The sequence below is a fragment of the Capricornis sumatraensis genome, chromosome 17, assembly GCF_032405125.1.
Source record: "Capricornis sumatraensis isolate serow.1 chromosome 17, serow.2, whole genome shotgun sequence".
In the NCBI taxonomy this organism is placed as follows: domain Eukaryota; kingdom Metazoa; phylum Chordata; class Mammalia; order Artiodactyla; family Bovidae; genus Capricornis; species Capricornis sumatraensis.
In genome coordinates, this window is record NC_091085.1 from 62,063,322 (window position 1) to 62,082,043 (window position 18,722).

At 41.2% G+C, this 18,722-nt stretch overlaps 1 protein-coding gene across 2 annotated transcripts in view; it reads right to left on the reverse strand.

The window, feature by feature from the left end:
- ATXN2 (ataxin 2) overlaps nucleotides 1–13,705 on the reverse strand; it is a 100,885-nt gene extending 87,180 nt beyond the window's left edge. For both annotated transcript variants that reach the window (XM_068990346.1, XM_068990345.1), the window contains exon 1: nucleotides 13,026–13,705. In XM_068990346.1, the coding sequence (XP_068846447.1) occupies nucleotides 13,026–13,705 (680 nt within the window). The remainder of the gene's footprint in view (nucleotides 1–13,025) is intronic.
- Between the last annotated feature and the right edge of the window lie 5,017 nt (nucleotides 13,706–18,722).

The window sequence follows — 18,722 nt, forward strand, 5'->3', positions numbered from 1 at the left end:
TGAAATTAAAAACTAGCCTAACAAGTGTTGGGCTTCCCTGGTGCCTCAGTAGGAAAGAATCTGCCCGCCAATGCAGGAGACTTGGGTTCAATCCCTTGATCGGGAAGATCCTCTAGAGAAGGAAATGGCAACCCGCTTCAGTTTTCGCCTGGGAAATTCCATGGACTCAGGAGCCTGGCGCACTACAGTCCATGGAGTCACTAACAGTCAAGACAAGACTTAGCAACTGAACAACAATACCAAGCGTTGCCAAGAAATTAGAGAAATTAGAAATCAGTTACTGGGACTATCCTGTTGGTCCAGTGGTTAAGAATTCACCTGCCAATGAAAGGGACACTAGTTCAATCCCTGGTCCAGAAAAATGCTACATGCCATGGGCAACTAAGCCCGTGCACCACAACTACTGAGCCCATGCTCTAGAGCGTGTGCTCTGCAACAAGAAGTCACTGCAATGAGAAGCCCATGCACTGTAACTAGAGAGTAGCCCCACTTGCTGCAACTAAAGAAAACGTGTGTGTGGCAATAAAGACCCAGCACAGCCAAAAATGAACTTTACAAATGAAAATCCTAAAAAAAAATCAGTTACTTTAGAAGTTTTGCAATTACTTTCAAAATTAAATAAACATTTGCTATACAACTTACCAATTCCATTTCTATGTATTTAATCGAGAAATAAAAGTGTTATGACCACACAAAACCTGTACATATTCACAGCAGCTTTATTCATAATAGCCAAAAACTGCTAACAATTTAAAAGTCTATGATTTGATAAACAACCATTGTACCTGCATACAGTAGAATACTACTCAACAAGGAAGAAACTGTTACATGCAGTAACATGAATCTCAAAGTATTTTGTTACATGAGAGAAGGCAATCACAAAAGGCTGTATAAAGACAAAACTTTGTGGCTCAGCTGGTAAAGAATCCACCTGCAATGCAGGAGACCTGGGCTCGATCCCTGGGTTGGAAAGATCCCCCAGAGAAGGGAAAGACACTCCAGTCTTCTGGCCTGGAGAATTCCATGGACTGTATAGTCCATGGGGTTGCAAAGAGTTGGACAGGACTGAATGACTTTCGTTTTCAAAATGTTAGGAAATAGATCAGTGATTGCCAGGTTTGGAGGAAGGGGACTGACTGAAATGAAGGAAAACTTTATGGGCTGATACTATGATTGTGGTGGTAGTTTTATGACTATGTTTTTCAAAACTCAAGAACTATACACTAAAAAGTGTTAGTCAGTCAGTCAGTCGTGTCCGACTCTTTGTGACCCCATGAAAGGTAGCCCACCAGGCTCGTCCATCCATGGGATTCTCCAGGCAAGAATACTGGAGTGGGTTGCCATTTTCCTCTCCACACTAAAAAGGGTGAACTTCTTTTTTGTAAATTATATTTCAGTATGTCTAATTAAAATACAATTTACTACAATAACTGTCTAGCAATTTAAGCTAAACCACAGCACACTGAGCAATGAAATTTTAAAAATTTCTTCTGCATATCCCTGTGATCCTAAGTCCAAAATGGACAGGAGAAAGTTTAAACACTTAAAGACCCAATATATGAACATTCTATTTGGCATCTTTTCCCAAAAGACAATCGCTTAATAATCTTTTATCACTGGAAATGTCTTAGACTCTTTATTCAATGAACTGTGAACCTGTATCACTGTTTGTAAGTCTACAAAAATTTCAGCAATAGCATTTTAACTACTTTAGTCTTCTCCCAAATTAACACTACTCCCTGCAAACTTAGAAGTTTCTCCATTTCATCCACTAATTCTCTTTAATTTTAGCTGATTATTACTGACTCAATAAGCATGGTACTTTCTGCTCTCTGTCCTTCAGAATAATTTGTCTCATCCCAAGCTATCATTTCCTACTACTTATTTTTTTAAATCTCTCATTTCTATCATAATTAAGTGCTTTCTTCTGACTGGAGCTATCAATCCTCCCTGCTGCTGCTCTCTCTGAAAATGACAACTTTAACAACAACAAACTAAGCTCAAACACAACAAACACAGAGAAGTTTAAAATGACACGGGTCACTGACCATAAACCCACTCCCCTCCCCAAAATGGAAAAAAAAACAAAAAAAAGCCCTCTATTGGTGGGATGAACCCACTTTTGTTCTATGGTGTAGCTCTGCTTCTATTTCAGTGATCATCCTAAGGAGAAAGCCTGCCAAGTGGAGGAGCTGCTGCACTTAAATACAAGACACTGTATATGGTATGTCCCTGGTGGTCCAGTCGTTAAGAATCTGCCTTGAAATGCAAGGGTCACGGGTTCCATGTCTGGTAGGGGAACATAATGCCATGGAACATTATGAAGCCTTCGAGCCACAAATACTGAGCCCACACAGTCTGGAGCACAAGTGCCACAACTAAGACTTGATGCAGCCAAATAAATAATAATAATAATAAAAAGACACCATACACTGAATACCACAGGAACGAAACTTGTCAAAAGCTACAGGGGCACAGGAAGAATCCCATTTTCCTAGGGCAAATATGGTGAAACACCATGCAAAAGAGAATCTGGGCTAAGCCTTCAAAAACCTATGCTTAGGAGGACAAGATAACTAGACTGACACAACTTGATTTATTCTAGAGAATACAGCATCCCCAATCTGTGGAGGGGCTTGACTAACACGCTATTCATTAATAGTCTGGATGTGATTCAGCTGGAAATGAGAGCCACTAAAAGTTTCTTAACAGAAACAGTACACAATTAAAGATGTTTAGGAGAGGGTTTTTTTTTTTGAGGTGGTGACAGATTCTCATGGCTATGGAGTATGCGGAAAGTATCTGGCCATGAAGTAACCAATCAGGAAGTTTACTAAGCTACAGTCAGCAAATATCCTCTGGTGACCATGATAAAAAGACTCAATCCACCCCCTTTCTCTATCTACATCTCTTCTCTAAAGCCAAATGAAATCTCAGAATCCTCCAAACAATACACCTATCAATCACAATTAACAGACAAAGTGAAACCTATTTGCCAGCCAGATTAAGGATCAAGAAAGGAAAAGCATGCCCGGGAGAAACAGAGGAACTTCACTTTGGATTTCAGTTCCTAAGTTAAAAGGACTAAAGAGACACTTTGCCACTTATATGTCAGAAAACAAAAAATAGCAAAGTCTAATTGGAACACACAGAGAAACTTTTTCTAGATAGGTAGATTTCTCCTTAGAATACTAAATTAGTATCAAATTTTGAAAACAATTCTTAAGAAACATATTATTAATACAGAGAAGAGGGAACAAGATTCTAAAGTCAGTTATGCAGCCAATGATGAGAGAATATTTGCAAATAATGTCTGTGGCCTTAATTTCTACAACAGTAAAGAGAATGAAAGCTAAAAACTCACCAGAGTCACTTCCAACTCCAAATCTGTGTAATTCTAAAATACTGAGGGAATTACCTGGCTTATTAATGGTTAGGGCTTTATGCTTTCACTGCCAAGGACCCAGGTTTGACTCCTGGTCACAGAAATAAAAATCCCACAAATACATGGGAGTGACCCAAAAAGCATAAAATACTGACAGCTTAATATGTGTCAATGTATTAATATAATAAAAATGCAGAATCTCACTTTTTAAGGAAGGTATTCTTTCCCGCTTTAGTAAGTACAGAAACTGAGCCTGAGAGTAACTTGCCCATCCCTTTACTCAACCATCTGACCACTTAAGTGTCAATCATGGTTCAGAAGACTACTACACAACCATGAACAGCATGAAGCTGCGGTCCTCAGAACTTAAATTTTAGTCACGAGGGGATGAACTCCAATTCTAGTCCAGATTAGGGTTATCAGATAAAAGATACACAGTTAAATTTGGATTTCAGATAATAAATAATTTTGTTCCATGCAATTTGGGACCTATTTATACCAAAAAATTAGTGGTTGTTTATCAGAAATTCCAGTTGGGGGGGTATAAATTAGAAGTTTGGGACTGACACACACATACCACTATATATAAACTAGATAACCAACAAGGGCCTACTATACAGCACAGAGGACTATTCTCAATATTCTGTAATAATCTATGAGGAAAAAAAATCTGAAAAAGAATACACATGCCTGAATCACTTTGCTGTACATCTCAAACTAACACAACATTGTAAATCAACTGTTTTTTTTTTTAAATAAAATGCAAGTTTAACTCGGTATTTTCATTTGCTAAATCTGGCAACTTTAGTGTAGATATTAACGGCAAAACCCTTTTTCAATCCTTTTACTGTATCTCAGTGCCTCTACATCAGTGACTTTGACTACACTAATGAAAAATTACAGTTTAAACTGTAACATATTATATATACAGTAATTGAAATAAGTTCCTTAAAACAATTCTCACCCTTAGAATAAGATACTACAGTGCACTGCACTTTAAAAAAATGTTTCTAAAAGGCCTGTCATGACCCACTAAAGTGATCTTACAACTTACTAAGTGTTCATCACCTACAGTTTGAAATACTCCTTTCAAAGATGAAAAACAATTTAACCTTGTCTTATGAGTCACCATTAGGAGCACATCAATTAACTACATTATGCCATAAAATAGTAATGCCTCTGGGGCGTACAAAAGTATGGAGTTACCAATTTATAGTCAAAACACCCATGATGATAATAAACTTTTGAGGTCTTGTGTCTGTTTTTTATTATTTTCCCATCTCTTAACTTCCTATCATACTATTATTACTTCTCATTGCTACCAATGTTTGCCCCTAAAACATTCTACTTGCTGGCAATCTATAAATCAAAAAAGCAAGCGAAAGGACTTGGCTAATGGGCCAGTGGCTAAGAATCCACCTGCCAATGCAGGGGAAACAGGTTCAACTCCTAGTCTGGAAGATTCCACATGCTGCAGGACATATAAACCCACGTGCCACAACTGCTGAGCCTGAGAGCTCTACAGCCAGTGCTCTGCAGAAGCCACTGCGATGAGAAGCCCTTGCACAGTAACTAGCGAGCAGCCCCTGCTGGCCACAACTAGAGAAAGACTGTGTTTAGCAATGACGACCCAGCACAGCCAAAAATAAACAAAATTATACACACACACACGTAAATATACATATAAAAAGAACAAGCAAAGCAGAACCATGTATGAAGTGAGAAGACACCCTGAAGTGCTCCCCTTTCTGTAATCGGCACAAGGTTCAACATAAAGACCTTAACTCTTTTCTCTACCTTAGTTTCAAGTGTGTTTTGGGATGAAAATAGTTAACTACCCAAGGTCCACAAAAAATGTTTATGAGCTCCAAAAGAAGAATGTACAATTTAATTCAAAACAAGACTTTTCTTTTTTAAAAACTAAGACTATAATCAGGATTACTCTAGATTATTTACAAAGATTACCTCTAAGAGTATTTTTTAACATACGACTTATAAAAGGCAATATGGACAAAGTTACAACCAAAAATATCTGACACTGACAACACTTGTAGATAGTCTCTCAAGGTAACACTTTCAAGAGGACAACATTCTGAAGTTCTGAAACTCAGTAAAAATAAGCCATGCACCACAAAACTGATGAGAATTACGAACAGTCCATTATAGCATGCCATTTTATCCAGTTCCCTAAATGCTGCTAGCTACTAATCATGGCATGAAACTGATATTTTATAGCAACTTGACTCAAGTTCAAGGCTTAAAGTATAAGCAAGCTACGTAAGAATTATTTTAAATTAAAAGGAATTTCAAATTTTCACATGAATACAACTGCAAATAATTTTAAGCAAATAAAGCCTAAGATTAACAGTTGTGGTAAATTTTCATCAACAACCCAGATTTGTAACAATACTATACTACTAAAAATAACAAAACAACGGATTTAACATTTAAGCAGATTTTACACCACATATACACAGAATCACTTATTTTCTTAAAAAGATGGGCAAACAGACGTTCTATTTCATCGAGCCAAGATCGAGGTTACAAAACATATCCTGAGAGGCAAAAACTGACTGTGGCTGTCTTCTTTTAAATCTACAGCATGATCTTGTTTATGTCTCTGTCTGCACTTATTGATGGAGAAGGCAATGGCACCCCACTCCAGTACTCTTGCCTGGAAAATCCCATAGACAGAGGAGCCTGGTGGGCTGCAGTCCATGGGGTCGCCAAGAGTCGGACGCGACTGAGCGACTTCCCTTTCACTTTTCACTTTCATGCATTGGAAAAGGAAATGGCAACCCACTCCAGTGTTCTTGCCTGGAGAATCCCAGGAACGGGGGAGCCTGGTGGGCTGCCGTCTATGCGGTCGCACAGAGTCGGACACGACTGAAGCGACTTAGCAGCAGCAGCAGCACTTATTGAAAGTGAAGGAGATATAACGAAATTCTACAAATATGTTGCTCTAGGCAAGTGCCCTAACCTTTCAAAGGTTAAAATTTCTTCCCTTCTAAGACAAGATTTTCTGTTATTTTATTATGCTCTAAAATCTTGATTTAGGGAAAAAAATATTTACAAAGACAATATATACTCTTGAATCCAAAACAGTTTTCACAAAGTCTGAAAAGACATACACCAAATTTCTAACAGTGGTTATCTCAAAGAAAAGTTTGTGAGAGATTTTAATTTAAAGGAATTCAGGGGGGATTCCCTGGGGTCCAGTGGCTAAGACTCCATGCTTCCAATGCAGGGGGCCTGGGTTCAATATCTGGTCAAGGAACTAAATCCCACATATTGCAACTAAGACCTGGCACAGTCAACTAAATAAATAAATAGTGTTTAAAATTTTTTTAAATGCTAAATAAATGAATTTGGACTTTTAAAAAAAATCCTCTGCACTCTTCTACAATTAAATGTTTAAAATGCACTTTTTTTAAAACACAGTTTTTCAACTTACAAACAATAGAACTTTCAAATACAAACGAGGAAATACACAAGGACTTTCTCAATTTCAAGAGAAAAATCTGATTTGGACAATGGTTTAAGTACATCTCTCATCTCTATTGTAAGCAGTGCGGACCACATTCTATACATGTTTGAATGCCCCAAAGCAATACGTGTGTGTGCGCGCAATATATATAGAGAGAAGAAAAATTTTTAGTAGAAAATTAAACTTTAAGGATACATAGAAAAAATTAAGATACAGCTCAACCTATTTCTAATCATAAATAATGTCAATAAAGGTTATGGTATCAAAAATGTCTAATTACAAATTCTAGACTTAGGTGCTACAACCTTTCAAAAGCTTGATACCAGCTTCATGTTCACTGATCAGTAAATTTTCTGATGAATATATCCTTATTTTTGAAGTCTAACATCTTAGGAGGCAAAAAGACTTCAAGAGGAAAGCACAATCTACTCTTAATGACAGTTTTCCTTAAAAAGATCACTGTCTGGACCTCTTAAAATGGTATGGTTAACAGTCATAGATGACCCAGATGTATTTTTTTTTAAAAAAGGCAAGTACTTTCAATTAAAAAGATACAGTAGCAGGTAGACCTGTTAATAAACTGTATCTCCATCAAAGTCACAATCATTTAAAATAGATACAAAGATAGGGTTTTCTTTAGGCTTAAACCTTTAATATGATATCAAAATACTATTACTATCTCATCAAAATAGAAAATTACAATTCTAGGGGAAAAATTTTTATGAAAGCTTAAAAATCCTTTTCCAGGTATAAAAGCACACTCTGCAATGATGAAAATAAGTGCTAACACAGCTGTAACAACTTAGGAAAAAAAACTCCCTTAAGATGAAACATATGTCTATTAAATAGCTATGATATGAGTTAACATCCCCTGTGTAAAAGTATAACTGTCTCTCTAATTAGAGAAACAGAAAATACAAATTTACATTTAACCAAAAGAGAAGCACGGTGACTGATAGCATGCACTGTGCTGACTTTTCAGAATGCAAAATGTGTAAGCAACTACAGTCTTACTTTTACCTTTGTCAAAGATAACCCATTTGTTGTAGGTTTTTGCCAAATCTTAAAAAGTATATTTGTACACCTGAAACTAACACAACACTGTAAATCAACTTGCTGTTGTTCAGTCGCTCAATCATGTCCCACTCTTAGCGACCCCATGGACTGCAGCTTTGTCTTCTACTATCTCCTGGAGTTTGCTCAAATTCATATACATTGAGTCAGTGATACTATCTAACCAATAAAAAAAATTTTTAAGTGTATTTTTCTCTAGATATTTAAAATGAAAATTAAACTGATAAGGTAAAATTAAAAAGCCAACTAAAAAACAAAAATGTACCTCATTTAACAGCCATCTATATTATCTCTGGATTAATTTCAAATTTGACTACCATCAATATCCCCATAAAAGAACGAATTAGCAAAGGATGATGCAGTTTAAACCTTATAAACTACAACTGGCGCCATATGATTAGTTAATCTTGATTAAAAGCAAATGGCTAACTACCATACCTTCAAAACTTTGTTCAAACGTTATCTTTTCAACAAGGCCTCCCCTGATCCATTTAAAATTGCAACCCATTCTCTTCCCCCACACTCCCTTAATATGCCACATCAGAATGTAAAAGGGTTTCCTAGGTGGCTCAATGGTAAAGAAGCTGCCTACCAGTGCAAGAGATGAAGAGACAAGGGTACGATCCCTAGGTGGGGAAAACTCTCTGGAGAAGGAAATGGCAACCCATTCCAGTTTCCCAGCCTTGGAAACCCCACGGACAGGAGTCTGGCTACAGGCTATGGGGTCGCAAGAGTTGGACACGACTTAGCGACTCAACAAAGTAAACAACGGCAGAGAGCTATCTTTTCTTTTATAAATATCCCAAGCACCTACATCTCTATTGTACACAGATTTTCAATGAATCTACGTATTGAATGAATGCAGTTTTCTTTAGGCTCTTCTATAAGAAATTTAAAGACATGAAAATCTCACCAATATTTAAAAGGAAACATGATAATTACAATGAACTGCAGCATAATTTCTAAATCACAATGCCTTAAGAGAAAGCAGCAGTAAGCAGGTCCTAAACTGAAAATTACTAAAAATTTTCACTTACACTTAATCCTGTATCCAAAGAAATTCTAATAACGTGTAAGTGCTCGGCCATGTTCGACTCTTTGTGACACCATGGACTGTAGCCCGCCAGACTCCATTATCCATGGGATTTCCCAGGCAAGAATACTGAAGAGGGTTGCCATTTCCTCCTTCAGGGGATCTTTCCAACTCAGGGATCAAATCCACTGTCTCCTGTCTCCTAGCAATACAGGCAGATTGTTTACCTACTGAGCCAACGTGGAAGCCCGTTATTTAGAATCTGGAATACAGTAATAGGACTGTAAACTCATATCTATATCTATGTACATACACACACACATATATTTCTTTTTTAAAACTGGGGAAGGGAATGTGGAACAGAAAGAGACAAGGTTTAACTAGTGATAATTCCCAAAAGTATTATGAAATTTAAAAAAAAAGTTACCAAAAATACTTCAATCATAAACTAGCAGCTGATTAAAAAATACTTTGAGATGAATGAGGAAGTTTAACCAAAAAAATGAAAATGTTTTAGAATAAGGTCCTCAAGATTGTCATTCCTCTAATGAGAATCATCAGCCCATGTGTCCTCATGAGTATTAACAATTTTCAAGACATTTTCACATACATTATTAAATCCTCAGAGTCACTGAATTCCAAGATAAACAGATAACAAAAGCACTAAATTGTGTATGCACTTGAGAGTAAATCCAACTTTTCCCTTGAAAATCCCCCAAAGTTCAACAACCTACAAAGAAACCATTCTATAAAAGAGCCACCTCTTGAACACACAAGTCTTCTGAAGAGAATTATGGCACTACCAAGCATAAAATCTTGAAGCCCTTTGACCCAGTAAAACCACTCCTGGGAACCTTCTCTAAGAAAATAATTAGACCAAGGGAAAAAGCTGTTAATAAAAAGATGCTTACTGCACCACTATCTACAATAGCAAAAAATGTGGAAGACCAAATCCCCACAACAGAATGGTTAAGCGAAAATTTTTTTTATCTATTTTTAATTTTTTTAAATTTTAAAATCTTTAATTCTTACATGTGTTCCCAAACATGAACCCCCCTCCCACCTCCCTCCCCATAACATCTCAGTGGGTCATCCCCATGCACCAACCCCAAGCATGCTGTATCCTGTGTCAGACATAGACTGGTGATTCAATTCTTACATGATAGTATACATGATAGAATGCCATTCTCCAAAATCATCCCACCCTCTCCCTCTCCCTCAAGCGAAAATTTAAGAAAATTCATAATGTGGTGTTAAAGAAGAAAAGAGCTGAATACAAAATAACATACACAATTACTAAAACTACATAAAAATCAAAGTGGCAAAAATAAGAATTGGATTAAGGTAAAATTATAATCAAACTTTCTAAGAGAAAACAGCCACCTTTAAAACATACGACAAAGAATTTTTGAAAGCCAAGAAAATCCACTATTTACAACAGAAAAAAAGGTCAAATATGATGAAATGTAGTACTATTTAAAGCAGACGTGAATTTCTAGACTTTCAAGAATATTTTATTGTCTCTAAACATATCAAACCCAAGGCTGCATTTTTTTTTTTTTAATTCACCTTTGGTCCCAGAAACACATTAACTGCTGATACACACAAGTGTAACTGAAGAAACTCTAGAAACTGTTATTAGTTTACAAAGACATCAGTAACAGTGATTCAAATTTGAAAGGAATTCTACAAGTACATTAAACATGTAAAGGAACAAAATTTCACACTATGTGAATTCAACTCATTAAATGAAACATCACACATTTATCAACGAAAAATAAGGGCTACAATTCATGCCTCAAATAAAAGAACTTAAAACAAGAATCTAAATCTTAAATGTTTATAAAGTCTCAAGGAACAAAAAAAGATCTGTGGTAGGAAAACATTCCAAATAGTTTTGATCACTCAAGCCACTCTTGAACAAATTGTTATAATTTTTAAGCCTAAGAAAGCATATGCAACCTAAGTTTTAATTTTTAATTATTTGAACAAGTTGAATACATCTGCCAGATTTCTTTTTTTTTTTTTTAAGATTTTTGATGTGGGTCATTTTTAAAGTCTTTATTGAATTGGTTACAACACTGTTTCTGTTTTATGTTTTGGTTTTTTTGGCCCCAAGGCATGTGGGATCTTAGCTCCCCAACCAGAGATGGAGCCTGCACCCCCTGCACTGGAAGGTTAAGTCTTAACCACTGGACCACCAGGGAAATCCCCAGATTCCTATCTGATCCCAAGAAGGAAAAAACAGTGCACCCTTTTTTATAAAAATTATGTTTAAATTTTTTCCTTTTTCTCTCTATGGATGCCATGGAAAATGGGGAACTGAAGTTACAGAACCCTACACGGACAGAACTGGGAAAATAAGCATTTCCCCCCACTTTTCTGAACTAGTTTTGACAGGAAGCATCTGCAGATGCTTCAAAGGAGAAACTGGGAGGACGGGTGGTGGGTAGGGTAGGAAGCAAGTAAATCAATGTTCCCGATTGCCCCGCATGGAGGCAGAATTCCTTAAAAAATCAACTCCGAATCATCTTGATGGATAACTTCTGCCACAAATCAAAATTGTTTGGAAATCGACTGCTAAAAACCTTTTTTCAAAAAGAAAACTCTGCATGAAAAAATCCCCTTATCTCACCTTCTAAAGCCAGGAGATCTAAGGAGGACCCTTATCCGAGTCTGTCAACCCCGCCTAGGCCTAAGGGAAGCATGGCAGTGCCGGCAACATGGATGGGGCACCGGGGAAATGGACTTGCGTGCCCTTGGTGAGCTCTGGCGGCACTCCCCAAGTTAAGGACACTGGCCACAATGGAATGGAGTCTATTGACATTTGCTACTCCGTTTGAACACTAAGCATTTTCGTAGTTCGTGAAATACGAACTGACAACCCCCCCACATACACACACACACACCCCCTCCAGAGCCAGACCCACGTCACTGAGACAACGCTGAGCCTCCAGTCTGTACCACAAACCTGGGTCATGGTGGGGAGTGGGGAAGACCAAGCAAGTAAACACCCGCATTTCTGCCTTCCGGAACCCCACCGTATCTCCTGCTGCGATTCCTCTCCTCTTGAAATTTATAAATTGGGGCAAGGGTTGAGGAAAAATACACAGCGTGCCCGCGCCCTGCCGCCGCCACCACCACCACCCCCTCGGTCCTCAGTCCAGCCCTCGCCCACCACTATTCAAAGGGGCCTTCTCCGCGGCCTCAGAACAGCAATGCGGCTCAGCCACCACCCGCGCCAGAGAGGCCTTGCGGGGGAAGGAGGGAGGCCTGGAGGGGGCCGGACACTCCCCACCCCTTCCTTAGGTGGGGGAGGACGGGACGCTGCAGGAGACTGCACTGAGCCCCACAATTTCAGAGCAGCTCTGGAGCCCCCGGCCGCCGCCTTAGACTTAAATGGGGAGGGGTGAGGGGGTTCCCTGTCCACTCACCTCAACCCGGTCCTTCGATATCTCCCTGGGCAGGGAAGCGGGTGGGTAAGACTGGACAGACCCTAATGATATTCCAGATAAGCCCGCGGCTGCCCCTTTAACAGGCAGGGGGCGTGGGGGGGGGACGATGCTGCCCTAACTTTCCCCCCTCCCTCGTTATTCCCAAACGGGGGAGTTGGCAAGTTTCGGCAGATAACCTAAAGACCCTTCCATGTTAACATTTAAAGGGAATGGGAGCTGTCCCCAAGCATCCCCCCGTTGGGGGCGGAGGAGCCTTAAAGAAGGTGATCAAGGGCTGACAATCGCCGAGACCTGTGAACCCCTCCCAAACACTTAAATGGAGAGGGGGAGGCTGCCCAGTCCTTCCATCTTGACCGTTTGGCGGCGGGGGGTGGGGATGTTGCAAGAGACATCGCCATTCCCAGAGGGATCCCGCGGCGCCCCCTCACCCGACCCACCCCCCCAGGCTCTAGACGGGAGCCCCACCCCCACTGCAGGCCCCCAGTCCAGCCGGTCACGGGGCGGGGACCGCGGTGCCGGCCGCGGGGGAGGGGACGTCAGGCCCGAGCTGGTCCAGGCCCCGAGCCGAGGCGGCTGAGGCACGACACCCACCTGCCCAGGCCCGGCCGCCCGCCGCCTGCGCTAGCCGCCGCCACTGAGGAGGAGGAGGAGGAAGCCGCGGCCGAGGACGACGAGACTGAGGACGGTGCGGCGGCCGGGGACGTGAGAAGGCCGCCGCCGCCGCCGCCAGGCTTGCGGGCATTCGCGGCAGCGGGCTGCGGCTGCTGCTGCTGCTGCTGTTGCTGCTGAGGCTTCAGCGACATGGTGAGGGGCCCATACACCGGCCCGCACGCCGGGTGGGGACAGCCGGGAGCCGGGCGCGCCGAGGAGACGCCGGAGCGCGGCGGGGACGCGCGGGCGCCGAGCGGGGAGGCGCGGGTTGGCGCGGCCGGGGGGGCGCCCGGGCCGGCGAGGGGGAGAAGGAGGACGACGAACGGGCGGGGAGGCCCGCCGAAACCGAGAAGTCGCCGGGAGCCGGGCCGGGCCGCGCCGCCGTTGCTACCAAAACAGTCTGAGGAGGAGGGAGGCGAGCGCTGCCCGGAGGGAGGGGGGCCGGGGCCGGGCGGGGGAGGGGCGGCGGATGGATACGGTTCCGGAGCCCCGCCGCCGCCGCCGCCGCCCCGCCGCGCCGGCCGCGCGAGCGAGCGCCGCCCAGGCCACCTGGCCGCAGCGAAGCGACGAGGCTCGATAGCCGCCGCGGGGCCCCGAGGAGCTGCGGCTGTCGGGCGCATCGGGGGTCGGGCACAGACGTGCCGCGTGGCGATGCCGGGTGGGCGCGGAGGTATGGAGTGGGGACTCTTTACCGGAAGTCGGAAGGGTCGGACGGAAGCAGAACGTGAGGCGGCCCCGGGGCCGGGAGGGACACGTGAGGAGCGGGCGCCGCGCTGGGTCGCGTTCGCGGGGGTCGGGTGAGGCCCCGACCGCCGGCCCTACGCGGATCCGCCCTCCACGAGGCGGGTCTGCCCTTCGGAGAGGGCGTGTCTGTCTTCGCCTGAAGGGCGGGCCTAGTGTAGAGGACCGAAGCGAAGCGTTTCTGCCCCGCCCCCCTCAAGCCTTCAACGTTCTTAGACTGCTAGGAAAATCCGTGTTTGGCCCCACCTGATGCAACTTCGAAAATGGACTGCGAGTGTCTTTAGGACGAGACTGTCTTGCTACATATAAATCAGCTTGAACACAAGCATGCCATAGTTTTCTTTGTATCCCCGGGACCTCACACGGTAGGCTCTCACTGTGTCAGCCAGGTGTCAAAGACAGGCTGTCCTGTCTTTCCTTGCCAAGACCTACACGGTTGGAATCGAACAACCTCCCGGGGACACCCACATCTGGTTACCTTTTCCCCACTTTTTCAACCCCAGCAACACTAACCAGAAAACTCTCTTGGGTATCTGACCTTCATTTGAACCCAGTTTCCCTCACTTGAACTTCTTTTTCCTCATTCATGAGACTCAAAAGGAAATTGTACATGATTGGTAGAGCTATGGATAATGGGGTCTCCTTTGGTGTAGACAGAACAGACCTAACAAGAATGTGCGAACTTTAGACCTTGGCCCATTTAGAAGTTTTACTTTAACTTAGCCTGGTAGCCAGCACAATAGTCCCTGTTTCTTTTCTTTCTTTTTACTTATTTATTTATTAACGTTTTTTAATGTGTTTCAATTAAACTGGAAGCAGGTAACTTTTAGGGGAGAGTGACTAAAAGCTTTTCAGTTTTTTAAGAACTGAAATTACTTCAGGAAATGATAGGGAAGAAACACGAACGTTTACCTCAGTCTTCCAGAATTGTCAGATAAAGGTAAAGATATTTTTAAAAATTTAGAAAATGATTAAGCCATGAACTTCCAGTAGCCAAATTGAAATTAATCTCGTCGGTGGGGCAAAAGTGGTTATCATATTCTGCAAACATGTGAAAAGTGGGATATCAATTTTATCTTCCATCTGAGATAAAAAGGAGGTTGAGAGAGGAAAGAGCATTTTTTTAAACCAACAGTTGCACAATCCTTTAAAAATTAAGCCAAAGGAAACAAACTAAAAAGCCGGATTGGTGGGGGAGGGGGAGAGACCATAATTAAAATACAGTCAACTTTCTCTGGTTTAATGATTTGACAGTTAGCCATATCTGAGACCAAGGTCCCAAAATTCAATGTTAGGACCAAATTCCAGACATGTGGGAGCAAAAAAGAAAGCGGAATAAGAAGACCTGAAGCTGAGGTAGCTGAACTTGATTTCATTTATGCTGAGAAAGCTCAGGTTTTCTATTATTATTGAAACTATATTTTAATGCTTTTATTGAAGTGTGATTTACATACTATGAAGTTCGACAATTCAGTGTTTCTCAGTAATTTACACAGTTATACCACCGTCAACAGTTAATTTTGGAGCATTTCTATCTCCCAGGGGTACTCCTGGTTCCCATTCTCAGCACAAGCAGCCACTAATCTACTTTCTGTCTTTATTTACTGTGTACATGTCATATAAAGGGAATTTTACAGAAAGCGTTTTTTGCCTTCTTTCACTTGACAATGTTTTTGAGGCTTATCCATGTCATAGCATGTCAGGGTTTTTATTCTTTATTATCACTGAGTCGTATTCCATTATATGGATATACAGTTGGCCCTGCATATCCACGGGATTCATGCATCCTTGGATTCAATCAACCATGGATTGAAAGAAATTTTTTTTTTTTTTACAGGTTTTGTTTTGTCTTTTTGGCTGTGCCATGTGGCTTGTGGGATCTTAGTTCCCTGACCAGGCCCTGGCAGTGAAAGGGCCAAGCCCTTACCATTGGATTGCTAGGGAATCCCCCCTCCAACCAGAAAAAAAAAATTTTTTTAACTCCTGAAAGTTCCAAAAAGCAAAACTTGAATTGGCCAACTCTGGCTACTATTGCCTTAACATTCACATCGTTTAAGGTATTATAAGTAATCAAGAGGTGATTTAAAATCAGAAGTCTATATTATAGATAATATGCAAATACCATACCATTTTATATAGGGAACTTGAGCATGCTTGGGTTTTGATACCCATATGGTTCCTGGAACCAATCCCCTGAGGATACTGAAGGATGACTGTACCACATTTTGTGTATCTACTCACCAGTTGGTGGACATTTTGATTGTTTCAAGTTTGGGGCTATTATAAATGATGCTACTATGAACAATTGTAAACATATGTCTTCTTGTGGACATATGTTTTTACTTCTCTTGAGCAGATGCCTAGTAATGGAATGTTGGGTGATATAATAAATTTAAATTTTTAAATTTATTTTTTTAAGGTAACTGTCAAACTCTTCGCCAAAGTGACTGTGCCATTTTACATCCACGTCTGCAATGTTTGAGAGTTCATCATTAAAATTTGATTTCTTGGGCGTTCCCTGGTAGCCTAGTAGTTAGAATTCCAGGCTTTCTCTGCCATGGCCTGGGTTCAATTCCTGGTCGAAGAACTGAGATCCTAAGGAACTGAGATCCTAAAAGCCATGAGACTAGGCCAAAAACAATTTTTTTTAAATTTCTGCTTTTATATTAAAATAGAAACCAAGGGAACCTCTATTGTTGATTCTGTTCTACGCAATTTCCTATTTTTTCTTTGTGGAAGGAGGCTCACCATCCAAAATGAAGGACTAGCGCTTATTGCAAACCCTTTGAATTCTGGATCTCTGAAGACATGGTTATTTAACAACAACTGTGAAGTCAGAGGGCTTTAGCTTTAGAAGAAAATGCCAGGATAATCCACCTTAAGACAAAATGGTATGTGAAACTTCTCTGGTGTTCCAGTGGTAAGGACTCCATGCTTCCACTGTAGGGGACTTGGGTTTGATCCCTGGTCTGAGAACTAATCTTGGGGGAGAAAAAAAAGAAAGATAAAATAGTGTGGCAGGCAGCTGTTAAGGTGGACCCCCTATGATCATGTATTCCTGGTATTCAGACCCTGCAAAATCCCCTTCACTGAGGAGATTAGTGGCTTCCTTCTAACAAAAAGTTGGAGAAAAATTATGGCTTTTCAGTGCCAAGATTAGGTTACAAAAACTGTGGCTTTTGTATTGGATTGCCCACTTTCACTTACTTTGAAGAAGGCTAGCTGCCATGTTGTGAGCTGCCCTATGGAGAGGCCTACAAGGCAGGGAACTGATGGCTCCAGCCACAGGGAGAACCTCATGGCCACCAACAAGCCTTGTGAGTGAGACTGGAAGAGGATCATCCTCCAGTCAAGCCTTGATATGACTGTAGCCCTGGTCAGTCTACCTTATTAGACATTGTTAGAAACCCTGTGCTTGAGACACTCAGTTAAACTGTACCAGACTCCTTTAACTCTTTTGTTGTTTAAGTCACTAAGTTTTTCGATAATTTATTATGCAGCAATAGCTAACTAATACACATGAACCCCCCCTAGAAAAAAAGTACATTTCTCATTTCCTGTGATTTCTATGTGCATTCAGAATTCTTTAAAGACAAATGCTGAAGTCAGGAACTAGTAGTATATCCAGTAGAAGTTGAATTTTTAAATGTTTCCCCCTCCCCAGATGATTTTCAGGCAGCTATTTAAACAAAACCAACAAGTGTCATTGAGGAGCTGTCATCAAAGACAATGAAGAATGTCGTCCTGAAAGAGTTCAGGTATAGAGAAATATTGCTCAAATATTTCAAAAATAGCTGTGGCCATTTCAACCACTATTTCAGAAATGAAAGAAGGGGACTTCCCTGGTGGTCCAATGGTTAAGAATCCACCTTGAAGTGTAGGGAACACAGGTTCAGTCCCTAGTGGGGTAACTAAGATCCCACATGCCTCGAGGCTACTGAGCCCACGTGCCACAGCTAGAGAGCCCACATGACACAACTAAGACCTGATACAGCCAAATAAATACAGAATTTTAAAAGAAATGAAAGTAGTACCAAGTGAAAACCATAAAGACTTTCAAACTTGGGACTCTAGTCCTGTGGATTCTATACTTGCTTTCTGATTTTCAGTGACCCTTCAGTGAGCCACATGGCCCTTTAATTTTCAACATAGCAATGATTAATCAAGTCTGAGGATTTGGAGATGAAAAAGTGATGTAGCCATGCAAAGCAGAAATGAGAAGAGTGATTTGTGATCACTCAGTATAGCAGCACACATCAGATGATCCAGTATTTCCAGCAATTCATTTCCCTGCAATCATTTCTTTTCAGCTCTCTTCATTTGAACATGTTTAATGTATGATGATACATTATTCACTCAATACTCTTGATTTCACTTTCAAAAGCAGGAAGATTAATTCAAATCAAAACTAATGTACATCCCGAAAATCCATCCTCTTCAAGTTTTTGCATAGACCAACCCTCATTTAAAAAAAAAACGGAAAAGAAGAGCAGATGTAATTTCAAAAATAGGACCATGGCTAATTAAACAAGTGTTTTTTCCTAACCATGGTTACTCAGAATTCTTAGAGGCTAATCTATTTGTAGACACTCCAGGAATCCCAAAAGGCTAAAGGCAATTAAAAAAGGAAAAAGTGTGTGGTGTGATGCTTCCAGGAGGGCATTATTTACACACCTTGTGTGCAAAGTAACGACTTTCCCATAGGTTTGAAAAAACTGAGAGGGGTGTGACAAAATAGTAGGGAACACAGCAACATTATTTGAAAAGCTTTTAAATGAGCCATTTCCTCCACACAAGCACACTTTTGCTTGTTAAGTTGCTCGTTTTGTTTTACCTTGTGGGACAGAATAATGATGCAGTGACATTATTCACAAGGCAAGAGCTGGATGCCAGCTG